The sequence below is a fragment of the Bombyx mori genome, chromosome 1 (genome assembly GCF_030269925.1).
Source record: "Bombyx mori chromosome 1, ASM3026992v2".
NCBI classification, from domain to species: Eukaryota; Metazoa; Arthropoda; class Insecta; order Lepidoptera; family Bombycidae; genus Bombyx; species Bombyx mori.
In genome coordinates, this window is record NC_085107.1 from 19220204 (window position 1) to 19242949 (window position 22746).

At 35.6% G+C, this 22746-nt stretch overlaps 2 protein-coding genes across 14 annotated transcripts in view; one reads left to right on the forward strand and one right to left on the reverse strand.

Annotated features, from left to right (window-relative positions):
• LOC101744889 (protein angel) overlaps positions 1–20067 on the reverse strand; it is a 32091-nt gene extending 12024 nt beyond the window's left edge. The window contains exons 1-5 of one of the 9 annotated variants that reach the window (XM_062670813.1): positions 19953–20067; positions 5519–5779; positions 5156–5301; positions 4780–4934; positions 3755–3919 (exon numbers count right to left, since the gene is read on the reverse strand). In XM_062670813.1, the coding sequence (XP_062526797.1) occupies positions 3755–3919; positions 4780–4934; positions 5156–5301; positions 5519–5577 (525 nt within the window). In that variant the 5' untranslated portion in view covers positions 5578–5779; positions 19953–20067. Of the gene's footprint in view, positions 1–3754; positions 3920–4779; positions 4935–5155; positions 5305–5518; positions 5946–19850 lie in introns of all 9 variants that reach the window. The other 8 variants (XM_062670809.1, XM_062670802.1, XM_062670804.1 and 5 more) reach the window with 8 other exon arrangements.
• Positions 20068–21263: 1196 nt separating this feature from the next.
• Positions 21264–22746, forward strand: part of LOC101746464 (uncharacterized) — an 89933-nt gene continuing 88450 nt past the window's right edge. For 2 of the 5 annotated variants that reach the window (XM_038012706.2, XM_062670768.1), the window contains exons 1-2: positions 21264–21423; positions 22504–22652. In XM_038012706.2, the coding sequence (XP_037868634.1) occupies positions 22566–22652 (87 nt within the window). In that variant the 5' untranslated portion in view covers positions 21264–21423; positions 22504–22565. Of the gene's footprint in view, positions 21491–22503; positions 22653–22746 lie in introns of all 5 variants that reach the window. The other 3 variants (XM_038012705.2, XM_038012718.2, XM_038012727.2) reach the window with 2 other exon arrangements.

Genomic DNA, 22746 nt, shown 5'->3' on the forward strand with positions numbered 1-22746 from the left:
GGCCCCGGGTCTTGAAAACACTCGCCTTGCGGCGAGGCCCCAACTACTCGGACCTGAGCGGTTCTATTGAACACAGGTGGCAATGCGGCGCGATTACTACAGGACAAAGAAAAAGCACAACAAAACAGAAATTACGAAAAGAAACAAAACAAATAAATACTTGCAGGAAACCACTTTGTCGGCAGATGTACCACGAACACAGAAACAACAAAAGGAAACAAAACAAATAAAAACTTCCAGAAAGAGCACTTAGTCGGCAGATGTACCACAAACACAGGCCGCGCGAACAATGGCCGGGCTAACAAAAGCCGGGCGAACAAAGACCGGGCGATCGAGTGGACGATGAGCACGTCCGCACGTGACGGGTGCCTCTATCGGAATGCCGTCTTAAGTCTATAAAGCTACTGTCGTACTATATAGAATATTATCAGCATTTAAAAGAAGCTTATAATATATTTTCGGAGAATTTAAATACAAAAAAATCTTGAATTTTTTGAAGTATTCCAACTTGTGAATGTCCTAAATTTTTATATTCTTCGTATATTTAATTTTTCTTTGTTTATTTAAGGGATCGTTAAACTTTTAATTGTATTTAATAAGAACAACGCTTCGCCTTAATCATTTTTTACTTACCTATGCGCACCAGCGCTACCTAGCCTAGAGGGCTGGCTATTCCAGCTACGTCGGACGGGTAGGTGAGCTCACGGGCTCAACTCGAGAGAATTTGCTAACACTAGCCCTAGCAAGAGCAGTGTTTCGCTGAATCTACCGCCGAATCGGAATCGTAACCCACTGAGAAGATCCGGCGAGATCCTCAATGGGCCCTAGTCATAGTTTCATGAAGGAAACCATAATAGCTAGGTCATGGGCTCCTTTTTATTCATACATAATAACGCCCTTTAAAGGTAGGCTTTAAAGGGCCTTATTTCCATACATACAAAGGAGAGTACAGTATACGTTTTTTTTTATTATTTCTATTACGAAAATATAACACAGTATAGTTATTGAAATTCGAGAAAGATTTTTACAAAGATATCATCTTTTTTCGGAATTTTACAACAAAAGGTTTCCAAGTTTTTCCAGTTTCATACGAATAAATTATTCAACGTGTTTTCGTTCACAAAGCATCGCATACTTTTTCAGGGATTTATCTCGAAAGATCATCGATACTCAAAAGCTATTGTGAAACAAGATTCTATTAATATTTCGACTTAACAGAGTCGATATATTGTACGAGTATTCATGCAATATACCGAAATACAACAAAAATATTGTAAAGACCTAAAAATAAGTTACTAGTAAGAAGTTACATTTACTAACCGCATACTGTACGAGTTTTTTTAATGAACATTCAAACCTGGAGAGTTGAGAACTTAATAACCGAGTAAACTCCTTTAGTGAGATTATTCGGGTCTACCTCCCTTAGACCTCAATACGTGAAAAATATAAACATATGTAAGTGACAGTCGTTTTTTACTCGTTAACCTCTGACCGAGATTGTTACTTGCCTGTACCACTATAAACGACAGTTAAATGTATGTATGACTGTTTCTTAAATTTCCAGGAACACTTTAATTCAAACGGTCTGTGCATAGGTGGGTAAGTTGAAGAGAAAGTTAAAATTCAACCTAGCTATGACGTTTTTTTTTTTGCCGAACCTTCTACAAGCTCTATGGGTCTAAGGTTTGTGGGATTGAGGTATGTGGGATCGAGGTATGTGGGATTGGTCCGCAACTGCGAACCGCGGGCCCAAGGCTGTTTTTAGGGCCCTACCGCACTAAATGACTCGCCTACACTCATATACCAGACGTCCGATCTCCGTCCGGGGTCAGAATCCGGTCAGAGTAGGGGGTTCCCGCGGTCAACACTACAGACAGACTCGCGACGTCACCCCGAGGACGCCCGACGGGTCGTCGAGGCGATACACCGATGACGATACAGTTCAAAATTATATGAACACGTGGACTGATGGAAATGACAGTGAAGATGAAGCCGACCAATCACACAACTTGGACAGTGGAGTAGTAGAAAATCCAAAAAAAAGGCTTTTAACGCATTGGAGACGCTGCACACGTTTTTGAATATGCGGGGGTCATGGATACAGAAATATGAAAATGTTGATATAAAAACTAAACCTGAGAACTATTGCCTAACAGTGAAAGAAAAAACGTTTTCAAATCGAATCGAATAAAAATTTGGTTTGCAAAATTACGATAATTAGTGGGCTAGTAGATATGTAGGAGCATTTTTTCTCCCTCTGAAACTCTCCTCAGGATGGATGGATTTGGATGGAAAGAATTTTATCCACACAACAACACTATAAACATCTCTTTTTAGGCTTTGTCATCGTTGATATTCAGTATAATACAAATATAATGTCAATATCGACACATTACACTGTAAACGAATCTATGGAATTGAAACATAATCGTGACCAAAATGAAAGGCACAATGTATAAAATATATTATAGCTAACAAGTTATTCTGACCAGCGAATCGAAAGGACTTTGTTCGAGTGAAATTATCACTTAACTTGTATCAATATTTTATGCTCCGCCCTGGAATTCTTTGTATTTTGTAATTACCGTACTAACAATTTAGTATCGGCTATAAATCGATATAGTCGTAAATTACTCTGAGTTTTTTATTATTATTAAATACATAATTAATTTCACGACACCATTTTATGTTCTTTTATTCTTCGCTTCCGTTTTGTCTGTTCATGGCTTTAGTCAGACTACTTTAATATGAACATTTTAAAAATTCAACTAAAATACATATTTTTGTTTTTAGTATCCGTGGTACGTGTAAATGAAGCATTAAAACCTAGTGATCATAATCATGTATGGTGCGGTATATTTAGTTGTCTTTTAAGTAAAATCGTGAATACAATTACGTTACGTGGTTGCAGTTAATTGATGGCATATGCGCTTAAGTGTCTTTATAATTAATTTACCAGTTTTTTTTACGTCGTTCTAGAAGTTACGTCATTGAATGCGCGGTATTCTTCACTCCTATGATAAAAAAATACACAACTTAACCAGTCACCTATCCCGGTACAAAAAAAAATCCATTTGTCCAAATAAGCTCGTGTCATCATGTCCCAAGGCTTTTTCTATTCTTTAGTAATACATATGTCGAAACTCCAGAAAATAGAGCAATCTAACTCGCAAGTAAATGAAGCTAAAGCCCATACATAGAACGGGATAGAGGACTTGTCGAAAATAAGCGGTGTATAACGCATTCGGCACAATGTACTTTTCTTAGGTTTAAAGAAACTTAAAATTAAGAAACATCAGTTAATATTGACGGTCTCTTTTATATAAATGGCGACAAACATTCTGAGAATATTTCAATAAGCAATTTAGGAAGTTGATTACTCAGTTCCTGGCCGCGAACAATGCTATAACTATGCAAGGTGTCAGGTTCCCGAACTGGATATCTTAACACAGACATACCAAGAGTCACCGTATACAACGCTTACGTAGCTTGACGTTTCTCATCTCTTACTTACTACTTACTCTCGACTTTCTCATCTCTTACTTACTACTTACTCTCGACTTCAGTGATGGTAACCGCTACTTTGTTACTATATAACTGATTGAAACAACTGTTTAAGTCCCCTCTGAAGTTAGATTCAACAAAAAATGATCACCTCTCGGAGTTTACCAAGACTACCTTGTCCTTAAGTATCCTTAGGAAATAAAAATCTCTATCTCTATAAAAAATATTTCTACTTATTCTATTAACTTACGCTGATTTGATCGTCCAAATCAAATAAAGACTTCTTGAAGTAAATAGCGCATCCGTCCTGCCTGTCTCCGGTTTTCTGTTTGAAGACACCTTGGTACCCGATGTTTTCGAATTTAGAATAGAACGTTTCAAGGTGCGACAGTTGAACTTCTTGGAGGCACAGTATCTGTAAAAGAACGATGTCTCAATAAAGGAATGGCCGTGGTTTCCTAGTTAAATAAGAAACAACAAACACGATAAAAAAATCCACCCTCTATTTATCACGTACAATTTGTATCTAGATAAATGTAAAACATTCAAAAGAATTTACGACAGATCAAATTGATCTTAACGAGATTCCATAATTACGTAGGTATTAATAAGTAATGCCTTTTCATTATTATTGCGTAGACCGGTGAACGAGCCAAAGCCACGTGGGTGCAAAGTAATAACCGGGGGTATAGACATCGCAACATGACTACAGCCGCCCAACTTTAGACATGAGTTCTACATCTCAGTTTCATGGCCATCATCTAACGACTGCCCCGCCCTTCAAAATGGAATACATTACTGCTTCGCGACAAAAATAGAAAGGGTGGCGATACCTATACGTGCAGGCTCACAAAACGCCCTATCACAAGTAATTAGACAATATAATTTATACGGGCTTGATTTTAATTACACAATGTTATTCCTTCGGTGTGGACGTCACCCGAGAACGTGTGTTCATTAGGAAAATTGGTACATGCCTGCGGGATTCAAACATAGGCATAATCGCATCACTCGATACGAATACACCGGGCGTCTTATGGAAGTGTCAACTGTATTTAATAATGGCTATCTTTGAAACTCATATATGTTCCTAACAAATCCACCGTATCATTAAATGCTAGTTCACGATCAGAGTACGATGGTGTAATGCTCGGAGAACGCCTTCTCCATTCCATTCTCCGGTGAATCCTTTAAGAGAACATTTCGCGGCACCCACAGGAAAACATGATATTGTGTTATTCTATAAAGGCTACACAGACATACTCAAGTACTTACGTCAGGTGACAGTCTGCGAATTTCTTGGTAGAGACGTCTAGATCTGTGTTTCCACTTTAAGTTCCTCGGAGAGCAATCAATGTAGAGATACGGATGATACTCCAACAAATACTGCGCTAGTACATTGTAAGACACCACTTTGAACCTAAACGTTGCTGGAATTTGGTTTAGTGATTATTATTTACATCTTCTATTTGCGTATTTTTTAGAATAAAACAGCGTTATATATACATATAAGCTTCACTTATCATTTTGTTATTTTTAAGATTTATGAGTGAAAAGTATTTTTTAATCTAAAAATAGTGATAGAAATAATTTCATTCATTAAAGAATCAGATTTATTCTAAAGAAGTAAGTAGTATAAACAAGATATTACTCTCGTCCGAGTCGGTCTTCTTCCCTACAGTCTCCCAGGTCCTGAAGTTGAGTGGGATCTTTGTTGGTCTCCTGTGGTGCTCGGATTTCGCGTCCTCAGAATCATATTTCTGTTCAACAATCGACGTGTCTTCGCCGGATGAATCACTACTATATTGATGTTATAAAATGCATTTCAATTATTAATATTTCAGGTACTCACAATACATTTTAACGCGGGTACTTGTATAGTATAATTTACGTTTTATTTTAATTTATTAATTTATAGTTAGACAGCGCTTTGTGAATAGATTTATTTCATTTTTACCGTACTCGAATGAGCAACAAAACGTAATTTATCATCGATTAAAGAAAATCAACATACACTTCAAAAGTTCCTCCGAAACTGGCATGATTGTCGGTAGGCTGGCTCTCGTCACTCATTTGCCCTTTTGTCGTACTCGCACCGGAGTGAAATGTTGGTATCTTTATCCTCAACCGTTTCTTCTGTCGCAGCAGCAGACCCGTGTGCAAACACGTAGCTCTCGCCAAGCACTGAGGCAAGCATGACTTCTTCCTGCTTAAATATGCAAACTTCCTGACATGTGCCCCGCAATATGTGTTGTCTGTGACTATTTTCAATAATCTGCAAAAACTGTTTGTCTTCAGCATATCTTTTCTCAATTTATTACTGTTATTTTACATATTTATAATTTTGTTAGTAAGTAATTGTGTATATATATTTATATCTGTTTTTTTAATAAATATCTTTGGTATGATGTATGGGATTTGCTCTGCTGCTGTTGTCAATTCTGAAACAAAAAATACGTATTAACGTAGATTTTTGCCGTGCCAATCACGATCTGAAATATTAGTATGTAATTAAATTTGAAATTATGTTGATTATATATTTCTTGTAAGTTTAAGATTGAGACTTCTATTAGTTGTCGCCCGTTCCAATATAAATTAATCATGCTAGAGAATTAATATTTTCGAAAAAAAAAAATTGGTCTATGCTGTTGGAAGATTAGGTTATATTAGATGTCTTAGTACATATTTTTAGTGTATATTTATGACTGTTTCATTGACAATTTGATAAGCAACTTCATAGCTGTTCTTAAACAAAAACCCTTTCCACGGACATTAACGAAATAAATAAAACACGTTGATTTTTTATCTAAGGGTTTTTGAGGTAATGACTTAGGTCGAGAGAGATGACAAACCTTTCAGGCAGACGATAAGTACTTGGTTTATAAATAAATTTGAATTGATTCATTTATTGCGCGGTTAGTTGGTCAGGCCCAAGCATAACCAGGCGTTTGGTGGTTACTGGGGCCTGTGGACATCAATACGTCAACGTTTCAATATGGGTACCTTGAGACAAAATGTCTTATTACCGGTTGTGATTTAAAATGACTGCCCTACCCTACAAACAGAAACGATTTTCCTCCAAAAAAAAAGTATCGTGTTTTTTAAATGTTTAACTTTATATTATTTAAGATTTTGTTCCTCATAACGTAATACTTTTGAATAAAGATTGCATATCCTATATGTTTACTTAAATCTAAACTGAGTCATATTTCTGATTATTTCACGATTAACCTATCCATAGCTTCCTACAGAAACGCATGACTTTTTCGCTATAGAAATAGGGTAGTGGTACTGTTACGGGGTGGGTCCAGGAGCTCTTTTTAAAAAAGGACACGGCGACTGGCACGGAGTTTATTTTATTAAAGAAGTAGTACAAATGATGTGTGTTTCCGCTACTCAAGCCAAATCTGTTCTGCCACGCTTTAGCAATATATCGTCTTTATATAGAGACAATGCATTCAAGAATGCCTTAGTCGGCATTATTATTTATATTACGTTATTATTGAGGGGCATATGTAACATCCCCCTCCTTAAGATTCATCGTCACCGATGAATGGTCACGGACGTTGACGTTGAGATAAACTAGAGCGGTAAGTATAGAATTTGGCTTTTGTTTTGGATAACAAAATAGGAAAACTAAAACATACGGTACAGGATAAAACAAGTAAGTACTTAAAATAAAATAGTAACTATATCTTAAAGAAATAAACGTTAAGTACAATATCAAAAACACTTAAGTAATTATTAAGTAAAATACGAAAACAGGATATAGTAAGTAAATCTATAATTATTAAAGGTCTTAATTATAATTATTAATTAAACTTATACAATTTATTTAAAAGAATATAATGTATTATAACGTTACTCGACGACGACATTATTAGACGAATTTGACAACATAAGATTTCTCCTAAAAGGCCTAGGATATGAATAGTCTTTTTCACTATTTATTTGCACAGTTTGTGTAACATTATTATGATCGTTTTTACGATCTTTGTTGCATTGATTAAAGATTTGTATACAACAATGAGAATTATGTTTACTTGAACAAAACCATCTACGAAATCTAAATATAAGGTACAAGAAAAACAGAACAGTAAGAGAATAACTTATAGACATATAATGAACAGCATATTTTTGAAAGTGCGAAGGACTTTCCAAATGATTTAATTCTTTTTCTAGAGTATCTAGATGAATACTGGCGTGTAACAATGAGTCTAAATTATTAAGGTTATTTAATTTTAACAAGGGAAGTCTAGTAAAAGTTTTATTTAGTTTTGTACGTTCGCAACAATCATCTTCCAAAATGTTGAAATTAGCTACTTGAGTTGTTACATTAGAAATAAATGTTTCACTAGACGAAAATTGTAAAGTTTTGAAGAAAGCTTTACAGTCTTTAAACAGGGACATTATTCCTGTTCCTAACAAAACATAATCATAGTTGAGACTATTACTAGAACAAGTTACATGTAATTTTCCAGGCTCAGATTGAACAAATATCCATCTATTTTTATTAAGTTTAAAGAAGGAATCTACGTGACCCCTTAAGAGTTTTACCGAACATGAACTTGGAACCTTATTGACAACTTCGGTTAAGATAACTGTCTCACACGTTGGGTTCGCAAGCGTCGAATACACATTACCTAATTCACAAATATAACACTTTTCACTCACGAATTTGCACTTGTCTAAGTCTTCTAACAGTGAGTAAAGCATACGATCTGTTGTTAATGCCATGTATGGCTTGTTTGGTGCTATAAGTGCATAAGTGTCTGGTTTTGTTAAGTCATAAGGAACTGGCATAGGAACAATATGGTAAAGATTATAGACTTGAGGTAACACGAGGGGTATCTTGATTATAGTGATAATACGATTATTATGATAGTAGCATACTAGTTTAGAAATATCGATAACTTCGTGAATGTTCTGTAAAGATATTGATATAGGAAGTTCGCAATGCTTAGGTAGGTCATTTATATGTTTCTCCAACTCGACATATAATTGATATGGGCTGAGTACAGTCGGGTGCAAAATATTCATTTTACTAAATAAAATAGCGTTGTTTATGTCTTCGATATCGAAAGACAATGCAATGATTATACTTTCTAAGGACTGGAATAAAGAATTAAATTTTGTTTTTATTTGTAATTTATCGTTAGAATTTATAATATATTCGAATGCCGAATTTATGATTTCTAGATTTTTATTTAGACGTTTCTCGTTTTCACTGAATTTTAACATTGAATTATTAAATGTGGAAATTGTAGATTTTATCACATGTATATTATCACGCATAAGATGCGCTAAAGCTTTTTCGTCTGACTGTACTTGGTCGATAGCATCAGAGAACTTGACACCGTCGTTGGAATCTAGAGTGCCAAAGAATGTTTTAAGAACAGAGCCACCAAAGTCGAGTAGCCCACGTTTTGATCTACTTTGTCGACTACTAGTAAGATAGGATACAGATGCAAACTTTTTGATGTTATTATCGTGTTGACTTTGTAATGACGAAATGGCGTTCATGCAATCGAACTGGATTTTGGAGGACTCGAAGTCCTTACAGAAAGAGTTTACTTTTTCAAATAATTGATCTACTTTATCGAGATGAGACTGTATGTTATTAGTATTTAAATAAGTTACAACATTCCAGTTATCATTAGTAAATTTGACGTCAGATAGTCTATCGTAGTATAGACCGGGACTATCTGTTATCTGGGTTATGATTTGATGACTTGTACATAGCACTAAGATGGGCCTGAAAGGGAACAGAAATAGTAATAAGTAAGCATTCGTTTATTTTCACCACTAAATCAAATATTGTAAAATAGTAAACATATAAAATAGTAAAAGTTTCAAATAGTTATTCAGTGTAAGATTATTATTATAATTATAATATATTTTTTTTTTCTTTTTGAGTAACATTATTAAGTATGTTCGAAAATAAAGGGATTATTTAAACGAGTTAGCTTTTAATAAGACTATAGTGCGTCGTCATTTGCTAATTTTATTTCATCATAATGGTGACGCACGTGTTTACGGTTCATTAATAAGGTGACCGTGTGGTTGCCGTTTATTTTTATGACTTTGTATGGACCTTTCCATACAGGAGATAAGGCTTTGTTTTGCTTATGATGACAACGGACGTAGACCATGTCACCAATATTATAGGTAATCGGTTTCGAGTGAGAGTCGTAGTATTTTTTTGATCTTTCTTTTGACGACTCTATATTTTGTAAAGCTTTTTGACGGCTGTAATATAACCGGTGATTAAGTGCTCTTATATAATCGCTGTATGTATTAAGGTCGAGAGAGTCTATACTTTTAGGGATGTAGGGTTTAAACCCGAATAACAGTTCTAATGGTGAAAAGCCTGTGGTAGAGTGGATATTGGAATTGTACGCTAGCATTGCTGTTCTAAGATATAAGTCCCATGTATGTTGGTTTTCAACTATATACGACCTAAGATATTCTTTCAGAGTCGAATGACTTCTTTCTAGGGCGCCACAAGTCTGCGGGTGATATGGAGAAGCAAAAATGTGTTTTATTCCGAATAAACGCTCTAACTGCTTCATTACTTCGGAAGAGAAGTTAGCACCTTGATCTGTAATAATGATCTTAGGGATACCGATATGGGAGATATACTTTACTAATGAACGAGCTGTTTCTTCGGCGGAGCATGTGACCATGGGATATGCTTGAGAATATTTAGTGAGATCGTCTTGTAACGTAAGAATGAATTTGAATTTGTTATGGTGTGTTTCGGGTAATGGCCCCACTAAATCTAGGAATAACTTTTCATTAGCTCTAGTGGCGGTAGACGTGATTATCATTGGGGAGCGATTAACTTGGCGCAGCGGTTTGTTTATTTGGCACGATTTGCAATTTTTGACATAGTTTTCTATGTCTTGTCGCATATTTTTCCACCAATATAGTTCTTTTATTCGTCCTAACATACGAGCGACTCCGGGGTGACCTGCAGTCGTGGAATCATGGTGATCTCTTAATATTTTTTTGATTTCGGAAGGCGTAGGATATTGGATATTGTTATGGTAAATATTTACTTTGATTTGAGTGTCATGAAATAGAAACGCAACGATATTGTAAATTTTTGTAAATGCCAATTTCGTGTAAGGGTCTGAGAAATCTGATATAGCACATTCTTTTTCCTCGCTATACCATGTAGTTATCATGTCACGGTAACAACGTAAAACATTAAAAATATCTTTATACGTAAACTCATCGTAAAAATGAACACGGACAAACAAATGTGTAAATAAATGACTGGCGTTACCGGTAGAATAAAATGAGTACAGTTCTCTCTCCACTTCACGTATGTCAGGCATAGTTGTGGACATTTCTATGATTTCTGAACAATATGGTACAGACTCATCAAGGTCAATTGAGGTAGGGTAGGCTATCAGCTTACATTTAGCTTTAAGTAGAGAGTCGTTAAATTCCTGAATATTTGTGTTAAACGGATCTTTCGATTGTCGGGACACTTTTAGATATTGTTCATAGGTTTCAGGAGTTGACGGTGACGGTTGCGAGGGCAGTGATGGAGAAGGGACTTTTGTAGGAGGTTGAGTAGGGTGGCTAGGCATTTCTTGTCCAAGAGGGGTTTCTGAAGGGACGGAACCTGGGGCGTTGAAGTCTATGGGGGGTGGTAACGGAGACAAGTCATCGAACGTAAGGGGCTCATCTACTCGAGACTGTTCATCAAGGTATGGGGGTGGTTGTAAAACGGTTGGTTCATCGAGAGTATGAACGAGGTTGCGAGATAAGGAATCTGCGTTACAATTTAACTTCCCCTTTTTGTATTCAATCTCGTAGTCGAATTCTTCTAATTTTAACCTCCATCTAACTAACTTAGAACCGGGGTCTTTGCAGTTAAATAGCCACTGCAAAGGTTTATGATCGGTCACGATTTTAAACTTGTGTCCATGCAGATAAGGTCTGAAAACTTTTGTGCCGAAAATGATAGCTAAACATTCTTTTTCGGTTGTAGAATAATTTCCTTCTGATTTGTTCAGGGTTCGAGATGCGAAGGCTATTGGGAGATCTTGACCTACTTCGCCTTGAGAAAGAATAGCAGAAACAGCGTAATTGGATGCGTCTGTTGTTAGTACGAAGGGTTTAGTAAAATCAGGGTACTGAAGGATAGGAGCCGAGGTTATTTTGTTTTTCAGTTCGTCGAAGGCTTTTTGTTGTTCACAACCCCATTGAAACGTAGCGTCCTTTTTTAGAAGGCTAGTTAAAGCTTTAGTAATATGGGAGAAATTTTCAATGAAGCGACGATAATAACCAACTAAACCTAGAAATGATTTTATATCACGTGGAGACTTCGGAACTGGGAAGTTAGTGACACAGAGAACCTTCTTGGGGTCAGGCATTACTCCTTTATCTGAAATAATATGTCCAAGATACTGTGCTTCTCGACGAAAGAACTCACATTTGTCCGGTTGTAATTTTAGGTTGTGTTCACGGAGCTTATGAAATATGTTTCTGAGGTTTTGACAATGAGACAAGAGATCGTGGTTGAAAGCGACTATATCATCTAAATATGTATAGCAATGAGTGCCTTGAAGGCCGCTTAGTACTATATTCATGAGTCTTTGAAATGTGGAAGGAGCATTTCGAAGACCAAAAGGCATACGCGTGAACTCGTAATGGCCCGAGGGCACACTAAATGCTGTTTTTTCGGTATCTTTCACCTTGACTTGATGAAACGAAGACGCGAGGTCAAGAGTGGTAAAGTATTTACTGTGGCCTAGCTGGTCCAGGATATCCGTGATGTTCGGAATAGGATAGGCATCACCAATTGTTACTTGATTTAACTTCCTATAGTCGATAACAATACGCCACTTAGGTTTACCGGAGGAGTCTTGTTTTTTTGGTACTACCCATATAGGTGCTGACCATGGTGAGATAGAGGGTTGAATGATTTTTTGACGTAGCATATCATTTATTTGTCTATGTACTTCCTCTTTATGACACTCAGGGAAACGGTAACTTTTAACAGCGATCGGTGTGTCAGATGTAGTGCGTATTTCGTGTTCAAGAGTTTTTGTACACGTGAGGCTGTCGCCTTCAAGAAAAAACACGTCTGAGAATTCGGAACAGATACTGCGTAAACATGTTTCTTCCTCCTTATTTAAGTGTTCGCAACGAATGGCATCTTGAACTCGTTTTTCCCGGACTGAGTTAAAACTAATTTGGTAACAGCATGACCCGTGAGTACTGTCGGAAGTATTAGACGGAGGGTCATTTTCTAGAATCAGAGACACGGGTTCGAGGGTGAAAGATAGGTCATGTAACCTTACTTCCGACTCAGAGGTATTCAGGACAGACAAATTAATTTTGTTATTTGGTTTAACACTAACTAGACATTTAGAAAAATACACATTAGGATAGTCTACATGCGTGTTTTTTAAAATTAAACCTTCCTTTAACTCCGGGTTAGTAACAGTGCACTCAATAAACATTTCGCTTCTTGGCGGAACGATATAGTAGGGTTGTGACATATGTAACTTGAAACGCTGCGTAGAGGGGCTAAGTATGCCCAGGTATTTCTCTGAATAATTAATAAATGCACTATTTTTGTCTAAAAAATCTGATCCTATAATACCATCGTAATCCAGGTTAACATCTTTAACTACGTGAAAATAAAAAGGTGATAGATTCGATTGGTTAGTTTTTATTGACAAAAGGAATTTGCCCAGTGATTCACAGTGTGAATTTACGTCATTGATGCCTTTGAATTTTATTTTGTGATTTTCAAGAACTGGTAAACAAGGAATACTGGTACTTTTTATAAGAGATATTGAACTTCCCGTATCAACTAATAACGAAATAGGATTCGTGGTATGGGATGTATGAACAAGTATGTAAGGTAACGGTGTATTTTTATGCTGAGAAATATCGTACACTGTCGGCAAATATTCTTGAGATATCGCCGATGGCATCGTTTGAGGGGTAAGTTGACTGAATGATTTACGAGTAGTATCTGGCTTAGCGGATACCGGGGTTGACTTATCATGTGACTTTGTAAACGATTTAGTAGAAGGCTTGGTAACCGGATTAGTAGACGAATTAGTAGACGAATTAGGAGACGAATTAGTAGACGAGTTAGTAAACGAATTAGTAAACGAATTAGTGAACGAATTAGGAGACGAATTAGTAGACGAATTAGGAGACGAATTAGTAGACGAGTTAGTAGACGAATTAGTAAACGAATTAGAAGACGAATTAATTGGCGAATTAGTGAACGAACTAGAAGTAGTTTTGCACGCTTGTGCATACGACCTAATAATTTCTTTGCATTGTTGCGATTTAGTAGAGTTACGTAATTTTGTGCCTGTTTGGTTTGCAGGTAATCGCCGGCACATTTGCGATACCTGACACGTTAGTTTAAATTACTGTCGGTTTTCTCGATTTCGCAACATTTAAAAGGCGAAGATTCCGAGTCAGGTGGAATATGATTAAGCGGGCGATATTTATTATACGAATTATTACGTAAGTTGTTATTGTATTCGCGTTTCTTACATTTCGCAATGTGATGACCTGGGTTTTTACAGTAACTGCAAACGATTTGAGGTGGAATTTTTTGTTTTGTGTCTATTTTTGTTGAATTAAATGAACTAGCTTGTGATGATAATTTTGGCTGTTGATGATGAGTTGAATGAGACTTAGCAACGAAGTTCTGGATTTTTTCCTCTTCAATGGCGATATTAATTGCTTCGTTAAGATTTTTGGGGTTACGACATCGCACCATGTTACCAATACGAGGAGTCAGTCCGAACATAAAAGAGTGTATCGCCAGGTCCTCTGTCATGGCAATACGACCTGATAGGTCTTTTTTTGATGTATTAGAATTATGGATTTCGGTCTGCATCTCGGTTAGGCACGTATCGATTCGTAATGAAAATTCAGACACAGATTCGCCAGCACGTTGTTTACATGATTGCAAATCGAAAAATAGATGACTGTAGTGTTTAGTTTCTCCAAAATTTTGACGAAGAAATTCTCTCAACGATTCGAAGTTATCGAATATTTTATTTGAGCATGCTATTCTGGCTTTTCCTTCTAGCTTTGAAATTATAAATTTCAGTAATAGTCTTTTTTGACTGTCTGATGCAAGATCTAACGCATCCTGGCAGTTAGTCAAGAAGGCCGTAAGGGTCTCCCGACTTCCATTATATGGGTTGATAAAATTACATAGTACTTGAATAGGATATTGTTCGCTCAAGACTATTTCACTTTTAGTAGACATTATTACGAGTATTCGCTTTTGACAGTAACAAAACAGACACTAGCAGAAAGAAGGTCAACTAAAAAAATGTAGTAGTTATACGAGACGAATGATTCACTCACCGCAAGAATATCAGAGCTGTTAACTTCATCGGAGAACGCACGGATGATGGGATGGCAGCAAGGCGTTTGGCAGGCTTATACTGGAAGTCTTAATGTCGCAAACGGCAGGAACCGGCTTAGCAGGAACGAGTCAGCAGGAACGTTGCAAACGGCTTAGCAGGAACGAGTCAGCAGGAACGTTGCAAACGGCTTAGCAGGAACGAGTCAGCAGGAACTGGTGCAGTAGGGACGAATCAGCGGCTTGAATTTTCACGGGTACTGGAGCTTCGGGCGAATCTTCGGGCTTGTTTCACAGGAACCAGCAGGACGTCGATATCAGGCTTATTGGTTTTTGCGTGTTTTTGTCAGGTTGACACCAGCCGATCAATACTGACCGGCACGAGCGGGTATGATGTGGCAGATTTTTGTAAGTTTTTCTTTCTCACGATGTTGAAGATGGCGTTGAAGATATTTTGCAGGTTTTCTTCCTTTACGATATTGATGATGAGAGCAGCGGCAATGAGCGCAACGTAGAATCAAGAGCTCAAGACAATCCGGATAGCCAGTGTAACGTACTGACTATCCCACTTCTGACACCACTGTTACGGGGTGGGTCCAGGAGCTCTTTTTAAAAAAGGACACGGCGACTGGCACGGAGTTTATTTTATTAAAGAAGTAGTACAAATGATGTGTGTTTCCGCTACTCAAGCCAAATCTGTTCTGCCACGCTTTAGCAATATATCGTCTTTATATAGAGACAATGCATTCAAGAATGCCTTAGTCGGCATTATTATTTATATTACGTTATTATTGAGGGGCATATGTAACAGTACATTTATCAGGCAATTAATTAATTAATTTAAATAATACATATATTCAGTAAAAATGTATCCGGAATCAATGATTCGTTTATGGTTCCAACCTAATTTTTTTTTGGGATTAGATCGTCACAATTGTTTTCCATTTTGGCCCGGAGTTTGAGTTTCATCTGTTCATCAGTTATCAATTAGGTAAATAAAATGCTGTTTTTAGTTATATCATACCTAGTGTATATTACGAATTTCATAATGGACTCATCATCTAACAAAGAGTTTCGTCTTAAATTTTGGATCACCAATGAAATTTCGTAATCGGAGTCACTGAAGAAGTTACTTAAGGCTACATCAAAATAAGTGCTTATGAGTGGAATAAAGCGTTCAAAAGCGGTTGAGATGTGATGCATAATTTGCCTGACTCCGGGAGGCCATCATAGTCTGCAACTAACATCGCAAAAGTGAAGAAAATAGTGATTGTAACAAAAACAGCCTATTCATCAGACATGGCTACAGTCGACCTCTTTCTTTTTCCTAAACTTAAATTACAACTTCGTAGGACCCGTTCTCATTCGATAGAAGACATAAAAGAGAATTCGCAGAAATCAACTTCGCAAAAAATATTTTGATAATTGGATTATTCGTTAGCGTAAGTGTCTCGTTTCTAAAATAGCATACTTTGAAGGTGATAAAATAATTTTAGATGAATACCTAACTAACATTTTGTGTATTATATTATTGATCTTTTCTCGACAAGTTTTAATTGACAAGTTCTACGGGGACGGTGACTGGTGCTTGAAGAGCCTAAAAGCACAGAAAGTGGATTCGAAGGATCCGACAAAACATGTTCCGGGTGACGGCGGCTATGCGTTGCCCGGTCGATATGTAATTAGCGAAGGCAACGATAAGAGAGTTATCGTGTAGCCCCGCTTTTCAAAGTAGCGTTCTGACGCTTTTTTTAGATACTTACTATCAGTTATATCTTTAGGTCGTCGTGAAGGTCGACATTTCTCAAGTACCACGGTGCTTCGATGGCTATCCTGCAAAAACGGGATCGAATGACCTGAAGAGAGTTTAAGTGCATGCGGGCCCGGAGCGATAAATATACTTGTATAGGTCATGACAGAACGTATGCAGGATTTATACTGACACCTTGTTATAAAGGCACAATTTTCTTCACTTGCAAGTCATGGGGTAGAGTCGACCGAGTAGGAACACGGCTCGGTCGTGTATGATGTTCGCGACCTGAGGTGGGGACCGAATGTCATCCCTCTGTCAAGAGTGACGCTTAGCTATTTGGCCTTCGAAGTCCACGGTATGGGCTGGTCACAGATTCAGACGGCGAAAATGGAGTTACCGCGCCTAATTCGGGACAAGATGCTAGTAGTGGTGTCGGGAAGGCGACCCCTTTTGAAGAGCACAGCTGTGTTTCGTGGATTGATGTCAGTGCGCCACTTCCGGAACCACTCTGCTAAATTGGTGGTTGTAATCTGTAGTTTATTATGCATGAACGACAACTTCCTACTCGAGTAGTAGATGGTCGTATCATCAGCGAAAAGGGCTAACTGGACCGGCGACCGGAGTATATCGTTAACATAAAGGCTAAACAGTAGCGAGGAGAGAGCAGATCCTTGCAAGACTCCGGCTAAGATTTGTCACGGGTGAAAGTGAGTTCCCTCTACTCGATACCAAAACGTACGGTTCGACAAGAAGTGTCGTATGATGAGCACGAGACTGTCTGGCGCGCCTATTTTGTATAGTTTGTAAATCAAACCGTTGTGCCAGACTTTGTCAAACGCCTTCGCGATATCGAAGAAGAGGGCTTCGTGGGGAGAGTTCTGCGTCTGTTTAGCCCTAATAAGGTGCGCTCCGTGAAGCGGTGCTCTTGCTGAATGCACGACTGTTTCGCACGGAATACGAACTGTTCGTGTATGAGGATGCCTTTCGAGGTGATGAAGTTCTAGAGGCATTTGCGTAATGGCCATTCGTATAATTTGTCTAACACTAGAAGGAAGCTGATCGGACGGTACCCGTCTTTTCCGTAAGTTTCATTGTAAAGAGCATATTAATAAACTTATTATTTAAGATTTTAAATGTGGAAGAGCATGCGGTGATCTCCTCAGTATCATATTTTATATTCCTACCTTGACATGATCTTCTATAATACCAGATAGCAATCATTCCAATGCAACTAAAATAATTGACTACTGTTGACATATAGTAGCATTATGGGAAGAATCACTTTATGACGTTATTAAGATGTAAAATATGTTTTTAATAATATGTATTTTTTGAATTAGTAACCATTAGTTTGTTGATTGTGTAACTCTTTGAATTATAGATTGTGGTGTCCAAAGTTTTAGGATTATTTATTATTGTGCTTCTAATGTAATTTAAACAATTTATTTTTAATGTAATTAATAAATACACAAAATACTAGCTGTACCCATCCGCTTCACTGGGACACTTCACATTTAAAATTAATATTATTATTTCGCACCCCCACAAAGATTATCATCATTAACGCCCCGCAACTGGTGTAGGGAGTCCAACACTCATATATTTGCATATCCATTAAATACATGTATTTTCTACATGGATACCAAGTTTCAAGTCAATCGGATGCATGGTTCAGTAGTTATAACGGAACATCCGTAAAAACCACTGTAGATTTATATATCAGTATAGAAGTATAGATTTGGTAAAAAGTTAATTGGATAATATTGACCTCTATGCCTAATGGTGTTGAGAATACACTGGGCTACATTCCGAAAAAAACCCTAAACTTTAAAAGAACTGAAGAGTGTCAATGGTGATCAGCTATGTATGATTATGTTATATGATTTATAATGTCATATGAAATTTCGATTACACAGCATACAGTAACCCTAATAATCTGGAAAACTCATCATTACCAATAAAATAGAACACAAAAGGCTAAAGCCCAAAGAAAGTCTTCCGATCACATGACTCGGGAGCTAGAAATGCTAGTAACTAAGCTCTTTATGAGCCCAAAAGGATAAATAAGGATAAGGATGGAGAGAACAATGCAAAGAGTATAGACGGGAAATCATCATCAACAATGATGTAATGTTTGAGAAGAAGAATAAAATCAGCCTAAAAATTTTTACACACTGCTAAATATAATTAAATTACCATAATCACAAGGCAACTATTTTGTAACAACTAATTTCTAAATGTAAATATTTAAAACTCTTACTACTACCTTTCTATAATAGGTTAGAGAAAAAGTATTTTATTTCCTTCAAATTCATTCATTTGTTAAATTCATTTAATATGACAGAAAAATAGAAGGAAACCATTGTTTATGTTTCTAATTTAGAATATCATATATTTGATGATATCAATAACAGCCATAAACTAATAATTTAACTAGAGATTTTACCATTTTTTTAAATAGATTATAATATATATACTTATAAAATACTAGCGACCCGCCCTCGCTTCGCTTCGGAAACATTAAAACACACATGAAACCAAAAAAATAAAATATTTTTTTTTTAAAAAGTAGCCTATGTTCATCAGGGACAATGTCGGCTTCTAATGGAAAAATAATTTTTCAAATCGGTCCAGTAGTTTCGGAGCCTATTCGAAACAAACAAACAAACAAATCTTTCCTCTTTATAATATTAGTATAGAGTATAGATAGATGAAAAAACTACATCCCGAACCTTAACTTACATGATTCATTTATTAATATGTATACAAAAAATCAATGTTTATAGAATGGGTTAAAATTGTATTTATATTTAATAAGAAATAAAAAAGAAAACCATTTTGTTTTCTAAAAATACAATTTACATTGTATTGTTTTCTAATGTTTATAGTATCCAGTGGATTTAAAAGTTAAGTAATTTAATATAGTAGAATAAAATAAATATTTCATATGTTTTAAAATATGTGTTTTTTCTATGATTGGCAAAAAAAAATTTAATCACGAGGAACTTTTTGAACTCCCTAAAATATACAAATGCAGTAATGCATGTTACACAGTGGATATTACACGGACAGTAATAGCAACGTTTACACAATTATATAATGAAAATTATTTGTCTAATAGCACCAAAATAATTAAACACGAGCACAATTAAAGAATAAGCCACCGATGATATGAGAGGCTTTAACGTAACAAAATAATGCACTTTTAAATGAAAATGAACTTACATGCATTGGAGATGAAAGCCATGACTTATGACTTGTGAATTTAGAGAGCAAAAACCATAACTAGCTGGTAAAATTAAACCTTAAAAATACATTTTTACTGACCCCACGACCTCTCGTATCGTTCGTTTACCCGTCACAACATCTGTCAAGCTGTTGTTAAGGAACCCATTTTTTAATACGTTCTAAAACCGCGATGTATTTTTGTTCATCTTTCAGGTTCTTACTTACACAGCCTAACATACCTTTACTGATAGAATTCGTATGTTCTCTCCAAAATATTTATTAATTATTTTATATTAGAACTATAAAAAGGTTGGAACATAATATAACAATGTTTATTGATAAAATCAGGGCTATCACCAATTTCCGAAGATCATTTACCTAGTACAAAACTCAATTTCTCAAATAATATGTCGTTATTTTACTGTCATCAATTAAATCAATTAATTGAAAAAAAATAGAAATTTTGGAATGGAGGGTAAAGGTAGGGAGAACGATTTTATATGGGACACAATTTAATAAAGTGTTCAGCTATACGACCAAGTTACAACTTAGAATCCACCAAGGTGGAGTCTGCTGAGTTAGAATTTTTGTATTATTGGGAACTTAAGTTACTTCTTACGGTAGCAATACATTAACGATTGCATTTCAACGAACACTTTTCATACTTATAGGACTAGGACTAGAGATTGTGCTCCTTAGCTTGACCCGTCATTCTTTTTGGTAAGATAATCAGGAGACAACTTGTGTGATTTTATAAATTTAATATTATTTTGGTATTTAGATTACGCATAAACATGACATAGCAACGACAGTTCGGATCGTCTCTGTGTGATCGTCACTCTAAAACTGTTTGATGAACAAATCATTATATGCCACTGCCTCCCACCAAGAGCTCTCTTCAAATCTCACTTGAAGAAGAACATGTCATAACGTAGAGGATTATACCGTGGAGGGAAATTATTTTCAAAGCTAAACTGTACGTAAAAAAAAGTCTGAAAACGCACTTTGGATGAACGCAGCGGCTTTAAGTAATGCGGATTAAAATATGTGATAAGATAGATATGATGGAGAAAAGTGAAACAAAATTATTGGATACGGTCTAACGAATTGTGACGCGGGACAAAAATATATTATTCTAAGATATTATTCAGGGTTCTTCCAAAACTCTCAATAAATTTCTCATCATTTTATTGAAAAGCTACCTCATTTTATATCTTCCAACTATTATGATCTCATCTTATTTCATCTTGTTTAACTAAATTTTATTTCAATCTGTTTTTTAAAAATTGACATTGATTCATTGCTTGTTGCAAAAAGTTAGGTACGTTTAAAGACTTTTAAATTTTAAGCCTGTTCAATCGATGAAAAAAAATCAAATTCAGTCAATGTCCAAATTGGCCCGATGCTGTCAAATGTCATAAGGCCGACAATTTTGCAAACTTTGTTTATGTACGGTCCTTTCATTAAATTATCTTGCAACAATTTTAACTAAAATAGTAAAACTTGTATGAAATTACTGTGCTTTATAAAAAGATGGATTAATATCAGATCAATCCGATTATTTTAGAATGTAAGTGTATGTTAATTGCAAGGATATTTACTTTGAAAAGATACTATGATTGTGACTTATTGCCTACGTAAGTATTGAATACCTAAAATCAATACTCAATCAACCAGTTATTTAGGCCCTTGAATTCGAGGTGGCTATGTGGAATGTCATATTTACCAAATTGCAAAAAAAAATATAAATAATTTAAAATGCTAAAAATAATCTAGAATTTTAGAGTATTCGTTTTCATAAAATCAGTTTAACGTAAGTTTATAGTAAAAATGATATCTAGTTAAATGTCTGATTTTTAAGATAGAGAGTGTAAAAATGAATTCATTAAATTGTTTTATATCCATCAGACCTTGATAAACAAACAAAACCTTGTATTTAAAATAAAGTACAAAAAAGTGACTCCAATATAAAGAGTTTAACCTTCACAGCTATTGGTTACTAGAGGTAACGTTCTCATATAACAACAAAAAATAAATTACTCAAATAATAGCAAATACCAAAATAAATTTCAGAATAATTTCGTAACTGAACATAACTGTGATTTCATACAACCAAAACAAAAATAAAATCATAATAATTTAGGTATTGCTATTAAATCAGCAGAAAAATTACTGTAAAATAAAGTGTTCTGCAGATGTAAGTTTAAATTCAACTAAAAGTAACACAAGAGTGTTAGGATAAGGATTATTAAAATAATTAATCCTAAATCACTACATAGTATAAAACAAAGTTGCTTTCTCGGTCCCTATATCCCTATGTATGCTTAAATCTTGAAAACTACATAACAGATTTTGATGTGGTCTTTTTTTAATAGATAGAGTGATTGAAGAGGAAGGTTAATATATATGATAACATCCATTAAATAGTGGAGAAATCAATAATAAATTACAGTTTCCGAAGCGAAGCGAGGACGGGTCGCTAGTATTATATATACCTAACTAAACAATAATAAGTATAAAGTATATAATAAATATGAAATAATAAATATATACCTAACCTAAACATAATATATACTGTCTAGATCAGTAGCTGCAAATTAAAGACGGTGAAAATGGAAAGTCCAACAAATTAAACAGTTTTTTCTTACAGTTCAACTTCATCATTGATCGGCAGGAATATGAACCTAAAAAGATAAAGAGACAGAAGTAAAAATGTTTAAAATTGAATCATATGTGACACCAATCCTTTTGAGTTATGTGGACAAATATGTTCGTGACTTCAAACCAGCTGATGCACAAGTAAGTACATTCATAAAGTACCCTAATCAAATGTAGATAATTGAAATTTATAAATTTAAGTGCATACAGACAGTGGTGGGCAAGTAATTCAGAG